This window comes from Diabrotica virgifera, chromosome 5 (assembly GCF_917563875.1).
Source record: "Diabrotica virgifera virgifera chromosome 5, PGI_DIABVI_V3a".
NCBI classification, from domain to species: domain Eukaryota; kingdom Metazoa; phylum Arthropoda; class Insecta; order Coleoptera; family Chrysomelidae; genus Diabrotica; species Diabrotica virgifera.
The window spans coordinates 137,476,417-137,500,702 of NC_065447.1; the positions used below are offsets into that span (position 1 = coordinate 137,476,417).

Sequence of the window (24,286 nt, forward strand, 5' to 3'; positions counted from 1 at the left end):
GAAATGCTGATAGACATATTTGTTTCCCTTCTAGGCTCTCTTTTATTTTGTTGACTAATCTATGGCACTGTTGTATGGTTGAGTGATTTGAGCGAAAACCAAACTGATGATCTGGGATAAGGTTTTCTATAGGTATTATTGTTTCTATTCTGTTAAGGATTAACCTTTCGTGATAAAGTCGGAAGGAGACTTATTGGTCTGTACGAACTGGCTTCAGTTAGAGGTTTACCAGGTTTAGGTATCATTATAATTTGTGCATACTTCCATTGCACTGGAAAATAACATAGTCTCAGGAGGCTATTAAAAATAATGGTTATTAAGACGACACCTTTTCTTGGGAGTTTTTTTAAGATTTCGCCAGTTATGAGGTCAAATCCTGGAGCTTTATGAGGGTTAAGCAGGTTGATTTCGTTACGGACTTCATTTGGTGAGAAGTATTTTAGTGGTAATGATAGCTGACAGGGTGCATTGAGGAAGTCTCTAATTTTCTCGTCGTTAATATCGTTGGCCTCTGGGGTGGAGAAGACGGTTGATAGATGTTCTGCAAATCTGTTGGATTTTTCTATATCTGATCGAGCCCAGGCTCCATCATTTTTTCTAATTGGTGATTTCATTACTACCGGCTTTTTGAATTTCTTTGTGGCTTTCCAAAGAGAGTTGTCGTCAAGAGAAAGGTTTGTGACATATCTTTCAAAGGATTCGTTTTTGGCTGTTTGGATAGCGGAATGAAGTCTGTGTGTGAGTCTGTTAAGATTTGTTTTATCTATCGCGTTTCTTGTTCTTTGCCATTTGTGACGGGCTCTTCTTCTCTCTTCTACTAGTGTTCTAATATGGAGGGGTATACTATACCTTTCATCGATGGTTTTTTCCTTTACAGGAGTAGCTTTCCAAGCGGCCTGTTGTATTTGTTCCGTTAAATATTTTACAGCTTCTTCAATATCGTTTTTGTGCTTGAGTCGAATGTCAAGAGATATTTTATCATTTATTTCTTCTTTGAATTGAACCCAATTCGTGTTACTGGAACATAGCCTTGGTGCAGGAGTTTTCCAAATTATATTGGTACTTAAGGTAATCAAGATGGGACTGTGGTCCGAATGGAGATCAAAACTGGGGGTGATGTCGCTGTGTATTTCAGGTATTCCCTTAGTTATAGCAAAGTCTAACAGATCAGGAATTTTGTTGTTATCAGTGGGCCAGTATGTGGGGGTACCAGTTGTTAGGTATTTCAGGTTATTATCTTGTATGATCTTTAATAGATTTCTGCCTTTTGGAGATATCAGTCTTGCTCTCCAGGTTGTATGTTTTGCATTCCAGTCCCCTGCCACTAGGAAATGTGAGCCAAGTTGTTCAAAAAACTCTCTGTATTCCTCCAGATTGATGGTGTGGCGTGGTGGGCTGTAGATAGAAGCTATTGTTAGTGGAAAGGTGAGCGCATGTACTTTTATGATAGTACTCTGAATTTTGTTGGTGATATATGGAGCAAGTTCGTAGTGTTTTATAGCTGTACGAATTATTACAACTGAAGCAGCATGGGCTGTTCCATCTGGATGGTTTGCGTAATAGACAGAGTAGTGTGGAATTTTTATAAAAGACCTCTCAGTTGTGTGACTCTCGGATATAAGTAGGATGTCTATTTTGTTTAATTTTAGAAATAGTATAATTTCTTGCACATGGTTTGTTAGACCATTTGCGTTCCACTCTGCTATTCTAAGTGAGTTAGCCATTACGACGTTCTATTTATCACTGTTGTAAGCATGCTTAGTATCATGCTGTTTTGGTTTATCAATTGTGCAAACATATTTTTAAATTCGTTGAGGAACTCTGTAAGTTTATTTGAAAGGTCTGAATTATTGTTGTTGTCTTGTGAAGAAGTATTAGTTGCTGCAACTTGAGCATATGTTACATGTGATTGGTGTATGTGGTGAGCATTAGTGTTATTATTATTTAGGCTTGCAACTCTAGGTATAGGAATGCTGCTTGTTATATTTTTGTTTTTCGAATTGACTAGGTCTTTATATATAGCACATCCTTTATAGTTTGCTGGATGATTGCCATTACATAAGGCACATGTTGCTGGTGTGTCGCGTGCTTTTTTGCAGGTTTTTGTGTCATGTGATCCTCCGCATTTAACACAGGCGAATGGCCTTAGGCAGTAACTTTTTGAATGCCCGTATTTTTGACACCTTGTGCATTGAACTATTGTATTTTTTATTCTAGGTGGTTCTACTGTTATTATGCAGTTTCGTAGGACTTGTAGGTTAAATATGTTTTTGTTGTTTTCGTTTGGCTCTATATCGACAAAGAATAAGGGCAATGGTTCTTTGGTAACTCTATGTCTAACATTAATTATGTTGCGAACTTTAAAACCCTTATTATTTAATTCATGCGAGATATCTGCTGTGGGTATTGAATGGTGTAATCCTCTTATGACAACTCTATAGGCCCTCTCTTGTTTCGGTTGGTAAGTGTGATGTACAATGTTTTCTTTTCTAAGGTGCTGTATGAGTGTCCTGTAGGTGTCTGAGTTTGTAGGGTTAATTTTTACTGTATTATTTGAAATGGTTTTGGTGTAATAGGTTTCTGCCGCAGTTGCAGTTGAAAGGTTTGCTATCATAGCACTATAGTCAGTAACTCCATAAATATAGATTGGTGGCGGTGAGGGATCTTTTTTGGTGATATTTGTGTTTTGTGTATTTGATAAATTGTCTGTTTGTTCATCTAGATTTTCTTTTGAGAGGGAATCAAATCTGTTTTGTGTTTGGATTTGGTTGGACTTTTCTGAAGTTGTTTGTCTTTTCATCCTTTTTCTCTTATTGGCAACTTCTTGCCAAGGATGTTTATTTTGGTTTTCTGTTTCGTTAAGTTCTATGTCGCTATCGCTATCTGTGTAGTTATTGGTGTTTTGTGTTGATGAGAGTGAGCATTGAGGGTTTGTGGATAATGTTGTGTATTGTGACTGAATAGGGTTTTGAATATTTTGTGCAGTTGATTGACTAGGAAATTGTACTTGGTTTGGTATAGCTATTTGGGTTGGAATAGGTATTTGGTTTGAGCATGACATTTGATTTGTTATCTGGTTAGATGGTGTTTGATTAAAATACAAAAATGGTACTTGCGGTTTTACTGCTGTTTGGTTTGACTGGTTCTGGTTATTTATTGTTGGGACATCCTGTATAGTATTCATTTGTTGATAAATTGGTTGGCCATTATTATCAAATCCTAATAAGTTCCCCGAAGGGAACATATTTCTTTTGTTTGTTTCACTAATCACTTGGTTTTTGTTACTTTTCACTTTAACAATTTTTTGATGCTGATAAGATAATTACTAGTTAATTAGGTAGTTTTACGATAAGGAAGTTCTCTAGCGCTTTTAATGACGGTACATGTTCACGCTTCGAGAATCAGATTGCTACTAAAATTAATATTTAAACTTCAATTTAAGCTCTTGAGAACCTCAAAGATAATAATTTAAATATAAATTATATATGAGTTTTAAACCTCCAAAATGCGTATTTTCGCATTTTTCAGATATTAAATCGCCTATAACTCGAAAACTATCAACTTTTCAGAAAAATGACAAAGTAACTTTCTTACAAACCCAAAACAATATTTTTTGGAGCACAAAAGGTAATATTTTGAATTTGTTTAAAAAATTGTTTAAACAATTTCTGCCAAAAAATTAAGGGATTTTCCTGAATATAATTGTGCAAAAATTAATAAAAATTACCTATATGATTTTTCTTGAAATACACACACTCAAAAATGTTTTGCATATTATCTGTAACGTCACTGAACGTTTCTCATTTGAAATTTTTTGCACTGATTTTTTTTGTCTACTAAAATAATGTATTTTATTGCTTGTTTTTTGTTTCTTAAGGTGGTATGACACAATGTTAAAATTTTATATAGTTTTTAGGTACAGTTATCGTCACTATTTCAAAACCAATCTTCAACTTAGGGGTATGTACGTGAACTGTAGACTTTCTATTTTAATAGTATCTAGTTAAAATTTCCAAAGAAAGTAGTATATTTTTTATAACTGTACTTAAAGGAGTCCATGTCATAACTTACTTAGTAACTTGTTGTAAAAATTCGTTTTGCATAATAATTTTTGAACTTCGGTAGAAAATAACTATCAGAAACGATTAACTACGCAAAAAGCTTTATTTTAAACAAAATTTCATTGTCCGTACTGCCATAATTTTTAAATTAACTGTACCTAAAGGTAAAAATTATTGTTAAAAGCTGCAATCTGGGGATTTTGTTCATATTATAGCATTAAGTTGGCAATTTTCTAGTGATAAATTAGTTCCGCTGTCAGTTAATAGATGAGAAGATGAGTTCACGTGTCATTTAGTAGATGGCAGCAGTGATGTATTAAATGGCGACAGATGCGCGTTGCCGGATTTTAAGAAAATCTGCAAACAATTGAAAACGAGTTTTGTAACCACGGAAATACGATGAATCACGCGGTTTTGTTTAGAAAAGTGGCCCCACCCCCTCTCAGTACACATTTTGGGCCTTGTTTGACTTTCAATCATGATTGTATAACGTCTCAATGTCTTAACAATACAAATATACATATTTTATACTTGAAACCGTGACGTTATACAAATGGTTGAAAGTTAAACGAGGCTCAAATGTCTTAAAGTGTTTACTGGGGGATTATACTAGTTTTGACATAATACATAGATAACCTAAGCTCTAGCATGTTATGTGGGGCGTATCTAAAAACAATTTAAGTTTTATTCACTTTCTGGCAAATTTAATTTTTATAATAACGCAAATAATGCATTGTTCTGATACAATTAGCTTTTTGTAAAGACGATGACATCGACATTTTTACACACATTACACATGCCAATGGCCATTAGTATTTGTTGAGGCATTATCCTAATAAAAAATTGTAGACAAAACAATATTGTATAATCATTGATTAATTTATGTCAAAAATTTCCGTAAGTGAAAAAAAATACTGAAATTTACTGGAGTAATAATTAGATAAACCGATATGCAGACGATAGAGTTGTGGTTGCTAGCAGTATTGATGAACTTCAGCATCTTATGGACAGGGTACCTACAAAGAGCGAGTGAAAAAAGAGAATTTAACCTTCAACATAAATAAAACAAAAATAGACACTAGTGAGCAAAACTCAAAAACCTGCCAGACAATTGAAAATAAAAAACCAATTCAACACGTAGAATTATATGTATACCTTGGAACAGTCGTCAACTCGAAATGGGATCAAAAAACCGAAATATATTCAGAGTATAACCAGAGCTACAACATGAGAAATATATTCAATCATTGCGACATATCTGTCCCACTAAAAATATGGCTGCTAAAATGCTATGTATTTCCAGTCTTGTTGTATGGAGCAGAGCTGGACAATAACGGAAACATTATCGAAAAGGCTAGATGTATTCGAAATGTGGGTGTACCGACGTATCCTCAAAATATTCTGGACGACTCACACCACCAACGAATAGGTATTGCGCCTAATGGGAAAACAAAACGAAATATCTTTCACAATTAAAAACGAAAACGTGAACACCTCGGTCATATATTATGAGACATGATAAATATCGTATACTGCAGCTGACAATATAGGGTAAAATAGAGAGTAAACGTGGACCCGGAAGAAGAAGACACTCATGGCTTCAAAACTTACGCCAATGGTTTGGACTAACATCGATCGAGTTATAGACACGCTGTAAACAAAATTAAAATTGCTATGATGATAGCCAACTTCCACAACGGACAAGGCACATGAAGAACAAGAATTAGAAATGAGATGAAAATGTAATACCACCGGAAATGCTGAAGTACATGGGAATGAAAGGCGTAAAACAATTAGCTGAAATATTCAAAGAAGCAAGCAAAAAAGAAACAATACCGAAGGACTGGGAGATAGGAGTAATAGTGCCGATATATAAGAAAGGAGACCACAAAGATTGTAACAACTATCGAGGAATTACACTGTTATGTTCTTCTCTCAAAGTCTATGAAACAGTACTAGAAAAAAAGCTGAGAAACATTACAGAAACTACTTTAAATGAAGCACAGAGTGGCTTTAGAAAGGGACGAGGAGTGCATGACCATATTTTCACGGTAAAACAAATAATTGAAAAAACGTTACTGTCTAAAAAGAAAGCATATATGGCCTTCATAGACCTGGAAAAGGCATTCGACAGGGTGAAACGACAAACTGTGTGGGACAGCTTGATAAGAAGAGGGGTTGACGATAAACTAGTTGAAATCATCAAAAGTCTTTATAAGAGAAATAGGAACTACATAATACATAAAAACATGAAATCAACAGAATTCGAAACAACTGAAGGACTAAGGCAAGGAGGTGTCATGAGCCCAACCCTCTTCAACATCTTTATGGACGAAATCATGATAGAGTGCACACCACAACTAAAGAAATTGCATGTAGGGTACAGGAATCTCCATAGCGTAACCATTTCGGAATGTGCATTCGCAGATGATGTAGTAGTTATCTCAGAAAAAGAAGAAGACCTGCAAAATAACCTGCAAGCATGGAATCACGCATTATGTAAACAGGGTATGAAGATAAATACACATAAGACGAAGACCATGGTAATATCGCAAGAGCCAGTCGTAATAAATATGCAAATTAATGAGGAGGCAATAGAACAAGTAAACCATTTCCAATACTTGGGCGTTACAATCGAAAATAATGGAAGGCAGGACAAAGATGTTGAAGAGAGGATAAGTAAAACATCAAAACTATTTCATGCAATAAAAAATAGCTTCTTAAACAAAAAGGAAATCACAAGAAAAACCAAACTAACTGTATTCAACACCATATATAGACCAGTGCTCACATAAGGCTGTGAATCATGGATACTAACTAGAAAACTAAAAAGCAAGATACAAGCCCTAGAAATGAAGTATTTACGAAGAGTTAGAGGAGTGACAATGAGAGACAGAATAAGAAGCACAGATATACGCACAGATCTTAAGACGAAATCTGTACTTGAGTATATTGAAGAAAAACAACTAAGTTGGTGGGGACACATGAAAAGAATGAAAGACAACATACCGGTGAAGAAAATATGGGAAGCCAGGATACAAAAGAAAAGAAGTAGAGGAAGACCTAGAGAAGATTGGGATACAGTAGTCGCTAAAATCATCCAAAGGAAGGGGAAAACAATAGCAGAAGCAAGCCGATTAGCATACAATAAGAAACAATGGTCAACATTTGTACACACGTGAAAGGATGTGCCAGTCCCGACACTGAAAAGTAAAAGGGACTCAAAAGACTATATATATATATATATATATATATATATATATATGAAAATGTAAAATTTTCCGAGGAAAAAAACTTCCCGTGTTGACATTCCAACATACAAATCAATGGTATCACCCTTCAGAGCTCCCAAAGCTTCATATACCTGGGCACAGAGCTAAACAGTCAGCTAGACCACTCAAAAAAATTAGAAGACGCATTGAAATAGCAAGATCTGGCTTCATGAACATGCTTAAAATGCTCTGTAACCCCAAGCTATCAGTCACAATAAGACTGAGAACACTAAAGTGTTATGTGTGGTCTCTATTAATATATGGCTGTGAGACCTGGACATTAAAACAGTATGATGTCAACAAACTGAATTCATTCGAAATGTGGATGTACCGCCGAATGCTAAGAATAAGCTGGACCACCAAAACTACAAATGAAGAAGTACTGTAAATAATGAACACACGTCCTCATCTGATCAATACAATCAAAATTAGAAAGACGTCATATCTAGGACACATAATGCGCCATAGGAAATTTGAGTAGCTTCAGGTAATATTAGAAGGCAAAATCGAAGGTAAAAAGGGTATAGGAAGAAAGAAAAAATCTTGGCTCCGAAACATCAGAGATTGGACCCACACAACAGGGAATGACTTAATTTATCAAGCCCAGAACAGAGAGAAATTTGCCATATTGATCGCCAACCTCAATAGAGAAGGCACTTAGGAGGAGGAGGACAACGCAAGAGACCCTAAGAGGTAGTTTTCTGTCCCGATTAAACCCCGATTAGCTAACCAGGACATAAAATACTGGTCCTAAGGCTCAAAGATAGATAGAAAGTAACTTGTGAAGTGGTTACGATTGATTTGATTTAAGATGATAATTGGGGGTGATTTTCCCGAGGTTTTTGACAAAAAAAAAGGGACCAACTATATTTTGAGCATTTGCTTAATTTTGATGCTACAAACTAAAAAAAAAACAAAAATAAATATTTTTTAAACACTTTAAAAAAAGTTGTAATGAGTTTTCCCCAAAAAAGTGCATCATTTTTTGGGTATTTCACGTTGAAATATTCACTTTGAAATTTGGCGGATATGAAACTATTTTTTATTAGCTACAACTTTGTTTCAACTGGGTCTATAGAGTTCATAATATATAGACCTAGATCCCGCGTACCTAAAAAAAGTTGATTAATAGCAAGCTGAAAATTTGTTAATAGCTTAACGGTGTCTAGTCACTGGAACAGGGGAAATTTTATTTGTGGAACAGCTTAAAAATTTGGAACGTCAGTATTTTGTCGGACAGAACTTCCAATTGATTTGTTAGCATTTCATTAAACTTTCATGTAAAAATCAGACTGGTGTTTATCACCAACTGTGTATTTTAATGAGTGGAACACGAAGAACATGTCAAATGACAGTAATCAAGTCGGTTGTTTAGCAGTCTGATGTTTGTATGAGAGTTTAATGAAAGGGTAACAAATCAATTAGCAGTTGCCATAAAGTCATCGAAATGTAAACTCAACTTTTTTGCATCCCACATGTTGGGAATTTAAATACCTTACCTTAGGGCATTATTCCTGTTGCCTTTTGCCCATCACAAGGCATTTTAAGTAAATATGCATCTGTAAAGCATACATTTTATATTTGAAGGGTTATTACCCCTATATTTCTTTGGTGGCTCAGCTAGCATCCAGACTGTCTTACACTGATGATGATTTTGTAATAAAATCGAAAACGTTTTGTTCTGATGTAGCCCTTTAGGGATTTTAATAAATTTTATACCTTTTACAAAGGATTTATTCCAATTTTTTGAAATCAATTGGATGTTCTGTCCGACAAAATACCTGGGACGTTTTCGTAACCCCCTGTTACGAAGTTCCCCTGTTCCAGTGTTCCCTCCCGTACATCAAAGTTTGTCCGACTAGACACCGTTAAGCTATTAACAAATTTTCAACTTGCTATTAATCAAGTTTTTTTGGTAAGCGGGATCCAGGTCTAATACACCATTTTTTTATACTTTTTTAGAAGCTACATATTTTTGCTAAGAATGTTTTTTTCGGGTAAAATACTTATTTTTTGAGTTATTTGTAAAAGCCGCCTAAAAACGTGTTTTTTACTCGCAAATAACTCGAATATTAATTTAGTGAAAAAATCCTATAGAACAAAAGTTGCTTAGAATTAGTCAGTTTATCCATTTTCAGACTTATTTTGAACGTATATTTTTTCACCCCCGAGATGGAATAAAACTCACCCTCAGGGCAAAATCTTACATCGGCACACTATCACTTTTCTTGTTTGACATGTTACCTATCTGTATGCCAAATTTCATGTTAATGCAAGCGATTATTTAAAATTTAGAGCAAAAAGTGTGATTCAATGTATATATTTACTACATACTTGTATTTCAAACAATTGCAAATTTCTTTATCAATAAAAATTAAAATAAAAATTTTTGACCCGGTAAAGAATTAATAATTGTCACAAAATTACAAATCACATTATTACAAATGTAATCTAAATACAATAAGTGATAAAATATTTCCAAATGAAACGTTTTGTATCTATTAGCATTGTTTAAAAAAAGATAAAAATTTGTCTAGTTATACAATGCTATCTATTAATAGTAAGAATTTACCATTTCCAGGTAATAATTAAACACCCTCATCACTGTAAATACAATACAAGTACGATTGAAGGCGAACAGTACCGATCGATCGGTAACGATCATAAGTTCTATTTAGTACGTGGCAACAACGCCGTCGTTAATAGAATTAAAATTCGTCGTTATTAAAATGTTCGAATATATATACGTGCTGCCATCTACTGAAAGAATTGTTAAACGTTTAGTTCCTATGATCACCAACCATTTTGACTGTGGCGTTTACATACCCCCTTAATCGTCGCAAAGATACTCAGTATTCATATTGCGTTCATCAGTTTTCGAAAACGGATATTTGTAAAAATTGGTTTGCGTTTCACTTTGTAGTGAACAATATGAATAGACAAGTGATATCTGAGTTCAACAGAGCTAGAATCGTTACTTTGATTGAGGAAGGCCACACACAAGTCGACGTTGCTGTTCGGGTTAAAATTAATCAGAGTGATGTGTCTCGGAGTGTGAAAAAATATTGAGAGACGAATTCTGTTAGCGATTGTCCAAAAAGCGGAAGACCCAGAATTACTACCAATGTCCAAGAACGCTTTTTAACGTTAACTGCCCGGAGAAACCCCTCTATGACTGCCCCAGCTATTAGAAGAGAGCTCCAGCAAGCTCATAATATTGTAATTTGCGATCAGTCTATTAGAAACACGTTATATTCGGCGAATTTATTTACAAGAAGACCATTGTTTGTACCAAAGCTTACGTTAGAGCAGAAAAGGACTCGACTGGAATGGGCCAATGAACATTTACAATGACATGACAACAGATGGGGAAACGTGTTATTTTCTGATGAAACCAAAATTAGCCTTTTGTCGGATAATCGCCGAATTAGGATTTGGAGGAAACAAAATCGACAGGATAGACTTAAGCAAGCTCTCCAAAGAGTCCTATATCAAGGTGGCTCCATAATGTTTTGGGGCGGCATCATGCTGAATAATAAAACTCCTTTAATTCCTATTGTTGGTAACATGAATGGACAAATTTATACTGATACCATTCTTAGGCAGGTTGTACGCTTGTGGCGAGGAGCTGTTGGTCCAGAATTTATTTTTATGGACGACAATGCGCCTCCCCATCGTACAAGACATGTGGCTGATCTTTTAGAGACAGAAGATATCGTCGGATTACAATGGCCACCTTGCTCACCTGACCTCAATCCCATTGATCACGGCTGGGATATGCTCAAAAGAAAAATTCAGTCTCGGCAGCCACCCCCAAGGACACTACAAGACCTTAGAATAGCAGCGATTGAAGAATGGGGCACCATGGACCAGAACTACATTAATACACTTAAAAGAAGCATGGGACATCGCATTCAGTCTTGCATTGATGCAAGAGGTGGAAATACGGCATATTAAGTATTAGTTCCTATATCTGTACAAATTAAAAAAAATATATTTATAATACATATTATAAATAATAATAATATATTGTTAACCCTTTAAATTTTGTTTATTGTTTTTTTTTTCAAATAGACAAGGCGGAAACGGCGGGTTCGTTGGGAAAAATATTCCCATAAGATATTTTTGCATAATCACATTCGTGAAACGTCCCAGAATAAGGTTTAAGAAGTCGCCCAAGTGAAAAGTGGGCCAATTTTTTTTTAACAATTTTTTTTAAATCAAATTGCAAAAATCAATATTTTTGGCCCTGGCTAATTTTTTTTTAGGTTTTTTGGACCATTCTGGACAAAAAAGGTCTCTTATAATTTTTCTCTAAATTTGCTTTTTTTCGAGTTATAAGCAATATAAAATTTGAAAAACGAGAAAATGGCCATTTTTAAGACTTAATAACTCGGTTAAAAATTATTATTATGAAAGTCAGAAAGTGACTAAATCAAAGTTTAAAGTTGCCGCTACATGATCCTGAAGAAATCCGTGTCATTAATTTACTACTAAGCTGTTATTTTTAATTAATAACAATGAGCGGTTAGATTGTATTGACTCGGCTGTAAATGTGAGTGCGAGTAAGATGTACAATTCGACTGCTGGAATGGCTTCTCTCTCGCACTCAGCATTTACAGTCGCCACACACATGCATGGCGCTTATTATTATTTCTTAAAAATAACAGCTTAGTAATAAAATAATGACAAAAATTTCTTCAGGATCTTATAGGGGGGCTTTAAACTTTGATTTAGTCATATATTGATTTTCATAATAATAACTTTTAACCGAGTTATTAAGCCTTGAAAATCGCCATTTTTCGTTTTTTTCAATTTTAAATTGCTTATAAGTCGAAAACGATCAACTTTAGAGAAAAAATATAGGAGACCTTTTTTGTCCAGAATGGTCCAAAAAATTAAAGAAAAAATTGTTCGGGCCAAAAATATTGATTCTTGCAATTTGATTAAAAAAAAATTATTAAAAAAAATTGGCCCACTTTTCACGTAGGCGACTTCTTGAACCTTATTCTGGGATGTCTCACGAATGTGATTATGCAAAAAAATCTCATGGGAATATTTTTCCCGTCGAACCCGCCGTTTTCGCCTTGTCTAAAAACATACAATTTTATATAATATATAATAAAGTATTTTGTTAAAAAAATAGATTTAACCAGATTTGGTGGATAATTTTGAAAATATTACATTATGCAAAACATTTTTGAGTGTGTGTATGCGTTTGATGAACTGATCCTTTTTCTTAATTTCCACGCCAATGGTCGGCACTGGCATCAAAGAATATCAAAAGCCGACACTTGGCAAACTGACTTTGGAAAAAGAATACCATCTCGTGGGTATTGCAATTTTTTCTGCGTCATGATTTTTTATTAGCAAAAGTTACTTGGTTTACTTTTACATTGCTAAATTTTTCATTCATTTCAGTATTGTGAAAAAACTATATATTGCAAATAAAAACGTTCCAAAACGACTTTATTGAAAATACTTGCTCTTTAAAATGAGACTTTCTAAATTAAAAAATGTTTATAAAAAAAGATATTGCAAATTAAACCCGAAAGTAAGCATTTTTTCAATTGTTTATATGTAATTATTAAAATAAATAATAAAAATATTGAAAACATAATTCACAATCTGGGTTTTTATGTAGTTAATATTTTTTAGGTGCAAAAGATCGGTGTAGTTTTTAAACAATTCTATTAGTTTATTTCAGAGGCGTGCGGTCCATGGAAGCGGGGGAATTATATACTTCGATATAACAAAATACATTATTAACTAATATTTAATTATCAAAAATTTTCCCCAATCCCAGTAATCTACATATTATTACCTAGACCATAGGCATTGAAAAATATTAAAAATTAATCGCATAGGAAGGAACTCAATATTCACTATGCACACAATTCAACTACTCGGTCCACCCCTGACAGAAGCGCATCTCAAAATCGCCGCTTGTCATGCAGTTGTCCCGTATAAAAATTGGTCAGGGTTCAATGACGGCACCCACTAGTCGCGCGAATTTTGGTACCCTGCAGAAGCGATCGTTCGATCGCCTTCTAAGAGTGGGATGCCCTGCTCTGGCTGTTACTGCTTCTAAGGGGTGCTTAGGTACATACATACATTCGCTTAAAGAATATTTCGATTTAAATTTTTTGCAGAGATTTTTCCTTTTACTGATCTTTTATTTGACATTTTACAGATGAAGTCAATTGACATTGCATTTTGTATAAGACAAATTGATGACTTTATTAATTCGATAATTAAAAAACGAGAGCAGTTTAAAAATATTTGGGATAAAACTGAAAATATGGGGTTTGAACATGAAAGAAAAAGAATGAAGATTGATAATGTCGACAACAGAGAGACCTTTTGATAACATTCTACAAAAAATGAATTTTCGCTTTCAAAATTTTAACGAATTAAAATTTGTAGAATTATATAATATATTCTTATTTAATATTTATAATTATAATTCATCAAAATTTCCCACAGAGGAATTTATTTCACTACGATTAAATAATGAAAATATTTTGATATGCCAGCTTTGCATTATAAGTTAAGTGTTGTTTATGAAACAACTCACATTAGTGATAAAGATATACTCAGAAATCTGGGTATTTCTTATAACTACTGGTTTAAAAAAGTCCCTGTGTGAAGTGTCCAAGTTGTGTGAATTACTACAAACTATCCCAGTCACAAGTGCATCAGTTGAACGAAGTTTTTCAGTATTAAAATGCATTAAAAGTTTTACAAGAAATTCAACAAGCGAAGACAGACTTTACAAGTCCATTGAAAAAGACCGAATTCAACAATTATCAGAAGTTGATAGGAGAATAGAGCTCAAGTATAAATAAGTGTCATATTGTTGAAAGTTGTGTGTTGTGGAAAATGCCTCGGAATTAAAAAAAAAACATTTAAATAGATCTCTTCTTTAGGAAACGAAGCCCGGAGCGAGGACTTAAGGCCCGAGCAAGCAATACAGATCAATGATAGGTCACTATAGTCACTAGAAATAGCGGCAATAGAGTGCCTCACGCATTGATCGGGGTAGGATTTAGTATGTGACTCCTTGTACCCAGGACGTCTCACATAAGCACTTTGCTGAGAGACAGCCCCTATAGCGCATCAGAGTGTTATCAGGTGGGAAGTGGCTCGACCCTCGACCCTTAAGAAAATATTTTTATATCCTTATTGAATCGCTTCCCCTTTAGAAAAAGTCACCGCACGCCACTGGTTTATTTATATTTATATATCTAGTAAATAGAGCATATGATGGATTAAAGAAACTTTTAACATCAAACATAGTCACAAAAAGAACGAAAATATGTACATATTGATATCAGTGGCGGCTCGTACCACCTTAAGAAGGTAGTGCCAGAATTAGGACAGCCGCCAAAATTGTTAGTGACGGGTTCACGATATTGTCAAAAAAGTTATACATAAAACAAAAATTAAACAAAAAATAGGCACTGATATTGTTACCTTATGTGCCTTATGTATATTTATCCGAGGTGCCAAGAAATTATTCAAAATTTATCAAAACAGTTCCGTAAATTCATTAACAATAAAAAACTCTCAACTTACAACCATTATTTACTGCTAATATTACTTAGATTGTATTACGATTTAGTCTCTATTTAGAAAATTATAAAAATAATACTATTTCATTATTTACACACATGCACAAAGTTGTGTTAATACCACTTTTAAAGTTTACGATACATCCTTCTTGTTTTTTTTGGTTGCAAAGTTTTCAATGACTTTATTATTAAAATTATCAATACCATTTACAAAATGCTTTTCTGCAGATAACATACCTAAGTCGTTCTTCTTTCATTGTATTTTTAACTAATGTTTTAATTCGTTTTAACATCGAAAAACACCGTTCTGCTTCAGATATTGATATAGGAATGGTAATTAAAATGCTTAAAAGTTTAATAGTTTCTTCCAATGTGCTTTTTAAACCTTCCTCATGAGTTTTAAACCTTCCTAAAACTCATAGCGGAACAGCCCCAGAGGTAGTACCTAATTCGTCTCACTAATACAGTACTTCTAATTTAGTTTTAAACCGAGTTTTGTTTAAAAATTAAAATTGTCTCCATGTTTCATTAAAAAATTATTCGGGGAACCGACGCTTGTAATAGTACGTTCTATAAAGGTAAAATATTGCAAAACCTTTAAATTTTAAAGAACCGCTTGGATTGACATGAAAGTTGGCATACACATAGCTAACAAGTCATAGAAAAAAAGTGATATTGTGCCGATGTGTGCTTTTTCCTTAGGGGTGAGTTTCACCCCCTTTTGGGGCTGAAAAATATATGTTCGAAATAAGTCCGGAAATAGATAAAATGACTAATTCTAAGCAACTTTTGTTCTGTAAAGTTTTTCACAAAGTTAATACTTTTCTATTTATTTGCGAGTGAATATGTTAATTTTTCTACAAAATAACCACGTTTTCAGACCGTTTTTCGCAAATAACTCAAAAAGTAAGTAGGTATTTGGTCGAAAAAAAATTACGTGCTATATCAAAAATATAGCACGTAAAAAAGTGAAAAACATGGTGTATATATTAGGTCACTATACCTAGTAGAAGCAGAGTTATAGCCAATGAAAAATAGGTTCATATTCGTCAAATTCCAAATCGAATACTTTAACGTGCCATAATAAAAAAACGAAGCACTTTGTTGGGGAAAACTTATTTCAACTTTTGTTTCAACAAGTGTTTAAAGAATGCTTATTTTTGTTTTTAAAAAAATTTTTTAGCATCAAAAGTAAACAAGTTACGCTCAAAATAAAGTTGGTCCTTTTTTTTGGTAAGAAATCCGGCAAATCACCCCCTAATTAGCATTTCAAATGAACTTAATTGTTAACACTTCACAAGCTTTTTACTCGCGTATGTATTGATCATATGATCTGTAAGTTTCATCGGTTCAAGTTCCTTATTTTTTAAAGAGCTGTAGTTAAAAGGGCTTGAACGAGTCACTTATCACGAGTGTATGCAAATTTAGAAACACCGAATTTTAACCAATTTTTGTTTTACAGAAAAACAAAAAAATACAAATTATTCAGAGAAGTAAAGCCGACTTTTTTTATTGTTGAAGATTTTTGGTATCTCTAACAATTTTTAAGTTATTTAAAAAAAAAATATTTTTTCAAAATTAAAATTTTTAAAAATTTTACTTTAAAACCAATTTTTTCAAAAATTTGAATCGATGAAATTTACAGATCATATAAACACAACATGAGTAAAGTAACTTGTGAAGCGGTAACGATTAATTTCATTTAAGTTGCTAATTGGGGGGTGAGCTTCCTGATTTTTTTTTTGGCAAAACAAAAGGGACCAACTTTATTTTGAGCGTAACTTGCTTACATTTGATGCTAGAAATTTTTTATAAAAACAGAAATAAAGCTTTTTTTAAACACTTTAAAAAAGTTGTAATGTGTTTTCCCCAAGAATGCTTCATTATTTGGATATTTCACATTGAATTATTCTATTTGGAATTTTTCAAATATGAATCTATTTTTCATTAGCTATAACTCTCCTTTTGCTAGGTAAAGAGATCTAATATATACACAGTTTTTTTTTTCACTTTTTTATTGGCTATAGTTTTGCTAAGAATATTTTTTTCAACAAAATGGTTACGTTTTGAGTTATTTGCGAAAAACCGTCTAAAAACGTGGTTATTTTGTTGAAAAATGAACATATTCACTTGCAAATAACTCGAAAAGTATTGATTTCGTGAAAAACCTCTATAGAACAAAAGTAGCAAAATTAGTCAGTTTATCCATTTCGGTACTTATCTTGCACATATTTTTTCACCACCGAGATGGGGTGAAACTCACCCCCAGGGCAAAAGCACACATTGGCACCATATCACTTTTTTTTCTTTGACATGTTATCTGTGCGTATGCCAAATTTCATGTCAATCCAAGCAGTTTTTTAAAATTTACAGCAAAAACCGTGAAATAATGTACTAATAATGTTCTAATGTAAAGCAGAAAACTTCTCCGACATAAATAAATTAGAAGCAACTGCATGTCAGGAGACGGTAGACCTTTGAAAAATCTGGAACTACCACCAAGAGTTTTTTAAGATACTAATCTGATTCATTGTCAATTAATAAATTAAACTTAAGAAATAATCAAAATATTATTTATACTACACCCACGATCATGATGCACTAAAAGTTTAATAATAATATTCTAAATGCAAAAACAGAAAATAGATATAACAAAAGCGACAAGACAGCACTTAAAGAAACTCAAAATAAATAGATACCCTTGTGGGCCTTGTGCCCGGCACGAGATTCTCATTTAAGTTATACTAAATAGTCCAATATAGCTCTTTCTCTGTCACTTATATAGGATGCTCGTAAAATCTTTCTCTTTTCAGCCGGGCCAGTACCAATTTTGGCTCAAGATTCTCCAGCCGAATAATCTCCGCTGTAAGTGGCAGCGATTGTACTACGCGCAGAGTTGCCAGATTTTATATAATTTATGAAGATAAAAAGAAATACACACAAAAAATTAACAGGCATTAAAAGATTTTTAAAATAAAAAATATGCTTCTGCATAGTTAGGAAGGTAGTGCCATGGCTCTATGGCACTACCTCACGGGCCGCCACTGATTGATATACAGAATTCTTATCAAGCTCACTTACGCGTCAGAGATGTGGACGATAACAAAAAACGATGAAGAACGTTTAGGCTGCTTTGAACGTAAACATATGATATAAACTCAGATGTATTTATAAAAGTGTGCAGGAGAACGGATTATGGCGTAGACACTATAATTTTGAGCTTTACTGCCTTTATAGTGAACCTAGTCCATCAAAATAAACAAGCTGCGGTGGCTGAGCCACTGAGATAATTAACGAGATGGGGCCGTCAAAACACATTTCTAACCAAAGACCGGATGGAGTAAGGAAAACAAACAGGCCCAGAGCACGATTTAAGGACCAGGTGAAAGACGACTAACGAGTGTGAAGAGTGCGAAATCAGAAAACCAATGCGAAGGATAGGGATGAATGGAAGCGGACTCTAGAATAGGCCAACGTCTACCAGGGGTTGTAGAGTCAATGATGACGATGATATTTGTTTATCACACTTTAGGTTATTTATAAAATTTATAAAAAGGTTATTTTCAAACAGCTGTCCTGTACAGGTGTATTTGATGCGTGTTTGTCAATAGGTAAACGACTCTATTGGTCTCACTCTCCCCGTAAGATCCCAAATTTTCATGGTTTTATAAGAGTATATTCATTCTTAATTGTTTACTTACAAATAATTAATACAGAATGAAGTATGATTTTTCGTTTTATAAACTAGTAAATTTATCTGCGCCATTTTAACATTTACAAAAAAAAAATAACAAAATACACCATCTGAAAGGTTATGAAAAAACACATCTTAAAAAAAGAAAGTTTGTGCGACCACAGAACCGGAGATTTTTTTTTACATGCAGCGCAATTGTTTATAAACATTAAAAGCTAAAATTTGGGCAGTTTTTTCAATCAAGTTTCAGTTTTTCATTTTAACTTTAATCAAGTTTAATAAATGCATAATTAACATTGTAAAAACTTGCTACCGCACGCATTTTGTTACCGAAAGTTGCACTTTCCCGCACGGCGTGCGGGAAAGTAGAATACCTTGTAATATAGCATTATAATATAATACATGCAATAAACTAATATTTAGATATTATTTACTAATTTATTTCAAATTTATCTTATTGTGTTCATGTTTTAACGAAATTAACGCGATTATTTCATTCATAGGAGATTCTGACCAATAGAAAGCTACAGAAATAAAAATTAAACTGATAATTTTTGATAATGTCCCGTCGTCAAGTATATTACGTCAGATGCCCTTCGTTGCTATGAAAAAATAGATTCAGTGACATTAATGACAATTAATGTTTTAAAAATTATATAAAAGTGATGACTTTCAACCGTCAAATATTTATAAAAACTGTGTGTTTAATTGTACTAATTTGTACTTACATAAATAAATTACAATAATATTTTGGTTTTGAACAGTTTTATTCATGAAATAATCGCAACAAATTGCACTCGATCTCTAAAATTAATATAGAATTTTTGCCTTCGTGACACTTTGACATAATTTCACTCGCCTTCGGCTCGTGAAATTAAAACTGTCAAAGTATCACTCGGGAAAAATTCAATAATTTTAGAGCTCTTGTGCAATTCTGATACTACTGATAATTCGTTGAAATAGAATTGTTTTGACATAATATTCAAAAGTCAAATCAGTAGACAATTACAATGGTTTTGAATCGTCGTCATGGAAACCAATATCGTGGTCATGGTAACCAATTTTATTGAAAGTTTGGTTTTGACAACTTCGTCAAAGAACGTATTAATTTGTGTATTTTCACTCCTAAATAAAAATTGATATAACTCTATTTGTTGTGGCTTTTTTTTAAACGTACGGCCCTAGAAAAAATATTGTTCCTAACTCATGCGGAAAGTGTCTTTCCCGCACTCGACTGCTTGCCCGAACTCCGCTATCGCGTCGTTCGGGTCAACGGCAGTCTCGTGCGGGAAAGTATCACTCTGCACTAGTTCTGCACTAGTTAGGAAAATAACGATTTTCTATGGATGCTATACAATGTGCAACTTCTCTCACTACTTACATACATTCAAAACGAACAATTTCTCAGGGTATGAGAAAAGTCGGCCATTGCAGTGAGAAATATTTTTTCTCACGGGTTCCATACGTAGAATCGCGGTTTCCATGGTAACATGCACAATACAAACACAAATATATTTGTCAAATAAAATGTGTCAAATCAAAACTTACGAGGAATTACCTTTAAAAACTGTTCAAATATAACTGGTAACTATAATTTTAAATAAATAAAAGTATATAAATATTAAGAATATTAAATACCTACATATGTATATAATATGTATTTTATTTCAATTTTGGCATATAATCTACATAATAGCACCTAAATTATTTAATTTTGAAGATTGAACTCTTGACAAAAACGCATCCATAGAAAAAGTACAGTGTACAACACGTGAGAAAACGACATATTTTTTCCTCGCTTGATTTGCGGCAAACTTCTGCGCTCGTGAGAAATATGTCTTTTTTCTCTCTTGTTGTACAATATACTATTTTCGCTTCGAAATCACTTTTTTTAATAACTTGGGTTATTTTAAGAAGAAAGTTATTGTTGTGATTTTTTCGTAAAATGCTTACTTTAACCGTAAAATGCAAAAAAAAAACAAAAATACAGAAAAAGTAAATTTTAGCATTTTTGAGGCAATTTTTCAATAGGGTGGACATCGAACTTAAATACAAAAATATGAAATGAAAGCTTAAGTCAAGTAGTTTCAAAATGCACAATTATATTTTGATTTTATCTTGCAAAAGTCAGTTAAAAAAATCCTTTTAAAAAATTGATACACCGTTGCGCTTCGGGATATACAGCCTTGATGAACGTCTGAACTTTAACCTACCTCTACCTCAACCGGTGGCATCTAAACATTCCGTATATGTATTTGGAACCTAGGAATTTTCTATTGGTTCGTTGCAGCACGCGGTCATATTTTAACCAATAGGCGGCGAGGTCCCAAACGCATATACGGAATGTTATTCGGTTCCAAATTCATATACGGAATGTTAAATATTCGTACACCGAAAAAGATAAGTTTTTATTAGAGTCTGTTAAAAGGAGAATAATTTTAAAATACTTGTTACTGTATTATTAAATAAAAATAAAACAATTATAGTATTTGGAATGTTATTTGGTGCGAAATTCATAAATACGGTATGTTAAATATTCGTAGAACAAAAAGACGATTTTTATTAAAGCCAATTAAAAAGAGACTGGTTTTTAATAGTATATTATGCAACGAGCATTTAATGATGGTCATTATGATGCGACTATAAGAGAGCCGCATGGCGGCGAGTTTCGTATAGAGTACGAGATTCATAATGATAATTAAATGCAAGTTGTTTACACGATTTTTTCTATAATCATTCACAAAAAAATATATTCAAATTTATTAATTTTGTAACGCAAACAAATTAAGTAGTTTGTCAGTGTGACAGTTTGTTTACATATTACTTATTACATAAGGACTTTATTCGTTTTTTGTATTATATGGTATACAGCCAACTACAGGAAAACCTTTTTCCTTGTGGATCTTTAATAATACATTAACAATATTTTTTTCTATTCTCATACTATAATATATCAATTATGATGTCACTACCTGTATCACAATGAACTTCATTATGAAACATATTTTCATTAGGATACAGATTTTTAACCAATAGAATCGCGATATGACATTTGCGATAAAGGTGGCATACGCACAGTAACCAATGGCGAATCAAATACATACTCTTTGACAGTTCTCAATATGTAAACAAACTGTCAGACTGACAAACTACTTAATTTGGTTGCGTTACAAAATTAATAAATTTGAATATATTTTTTTGTGAATGATTATAGAAAAAATCGTGTAAACAACTTGCATTTAATTATCATTATGAATCTCGTATCCCTTACACTCGCATCATAATGACCATCATTAAATGCTCGTTGCATAATATACTACCTATTAAAAACCAACCGTATTTATGAATTTCGCACCGAATAAATTCCAAATACTATAATTGATTTATTTTTATTTAATAATACAGTAACAAATATTTTAAAATTAATCTCCTTTTAACAGACTCTAATAAAAACTTATCTTTTTCGGTGTACGAATATTTAACATTCCGTATATGAATTTGGAACCGAATAACATTCCGTATATGCGTTTGGGACCTCGCCGCCTATTATTTAAAATATGACCGCGTGCTGCAACGAACCAATAGAAAACTCCTAGGTTCCAAATACATATACGGAATGTTTAGATGCCAACCGGTGTGTGAAACTGCTTCAATAATATTCTCGGAAGTTGGTTACATTATACTCAATGCTTTTCAATACTTTATATTCAATTACACTCACCTAATGATCCAGGTTTGCTGAGCATTTTATTGCCAATTGGATTTATTGATTTAACGGTATCAGACTGGCTCCTATAAAATTTGGCAGTGACTGCAGTAACTGCCCATCCAGCCCACGTTGCAGCTGCATTACTTAAGCTAGGCGTTGCCGTATTGACATCTGCCTCTAAAAAATAAAAAATAAAATTAATAATCATATATTAAATACATGAAACCTCGCCTTCGAATAGTTGATTCTAGTGTGAGGCTGATGTATCAGGATTATCAGCATCCAAAAATAAGACCAAGGCATATTCTTTTAATTTTTAAATGTCCTAGAAAAGCAAACACCACGTTTGTTTTCAATTAAGTAGATGACACAGATTTCTCAACACAAGTACACTAATCGGCAATAACGCTTGGTCAGCTAGTCAATATTATTGTAATTCACGGCCACGCTGTATCAGCATTCAAAACAACAACACCTTACACTTTACTTATACATCCAGCTAAAGAAGCGTGATTCATTCTAATTCGATCTGTTATCAATTATCATTCGTAAAGCAAATACATCATCAGATGGTTATACCGTAAGCACACCAACTCGTTACTAATATATTTAGTAGTGTTCAATAAATAAGTATGAACAAGTAGTGTTTTATCAAACCAACCCTCACCTCCAGTTAATCAACACCCCGTATTTAACGAGTTCTATTATACTGATATTCTGCGACAAAATATAAACAAAAGACAGGTTCGGACCGACAAATAAGTAGAGACAAAACAAAATCATGGAAAATCAAGGGAATAACGAAAAAGACCTATTTGAGACATGTAAAACAAGAAAAAGAAGTATTTTTAAAATAGGAACATGATATGAAATACCTGAGGGGAGTACGGGGCGTAAGATCTAAAAGTAGAACCGATCTTAACGTGCGTAGATAAAAGACAACTGAGTTGGAACGGCACTTGCAAAGATCATTTCATCATCAAGACATCAAACGGATATGGGAAGCTAAGATCCAAAAGAGAAGAAAACGAGTAAAATAGAAGACAACCAATTCTACAAAAAATAGTCAGAAGACACGGCAAGACGCAAAAGTAATGACAAGAAATAAGAAAGGGTGAGGCAAATTGACATTATAACTTTTGCATTTTATGATAACAGCTTTTATTAAAATACAAAATAAAAAAAATTCAAAACAAATAAACGGCAAAAAAGTATATTTAAGCTATACCGAGTCGTTTAATTGGCCAAACTTAATATTATTATTTAAACTACAAATTAAATATGCATTATTATTGGGTTTTTATAGCAAATAGAAAAAAGATATATTATACTTGGCCTATTGTTTGTGTCACGGTACCCTTGTCATACCTTTTTATAATGTTCTTATTTTCTATACAATATTCTTTATTAGAAGATAAACTGCTCGTCAAAAATAGGGATATTATCAGAAAATGCCTTAAAAGCAAAAATATTCCAACGTGAATCATAAAAATTATTTATTATAAAATAAATTAAGATCACTGCACCTTTTGTATCAAAAACCTACCAACTCAAAAGTTTCTTAAAAAAAAACTAAAATTGGCAAAATTTCTTGCAATACCCGAATCATTTTTAAAATCCAACAAAAAATTATTTAATAGGTGGTGTGTCCTCTACGAGCTTCAATAACTGTTTGGCAACGTATTGGCATACTTTCCACTAAATAGTTAAGCCCATATTGCCTGATTTGCATCCAAAGTTATGGCAATCGGTTTCTTAACTGATGAAGAGTTTCAGGGCGTGGCTCGTGTGCATCTAACGCTCTCTAGAGTTGATTCCAAGCATGTTCAATGCAGTTGAGATCAGGAGACCTCGGGATAATGGCAAATGAGGAATACCTTGATTTTTTCGAGTTTCAATTACAGTGGCAGACTGATGTGGAGTTGCATTATCATCAAGAAAAGGGAAGTCTTGAGCAATAGCGGCGTGAAAATAAG

At 33.2% G+C, this 24,286-nt stretch overlaps 1 protein-coding gene across 1 annotated transcript in view; it reads right to left on the bottom strand.

The window, feature by feature from the left end:
- The window catches only part of LOC114337661 (N-terminal kinase-like protein), a 126,803-nt gene that overhangs the window by 15,263 nt on the left and 87,254 nt on the right, over positions 1 to 24,286 (bottom strand). The window contains exon 9 of the mRNA XM_028288172.1: positions 22,323 to 22,487. Within this exon, the coding sequence (XP_028143973.1) occupies positions 22,323 to 22,487 (165 nt within the window). The remainder of the gene's footprint in view (positions 1 to 22,322; positions 22,488 to 24,286) is intronic.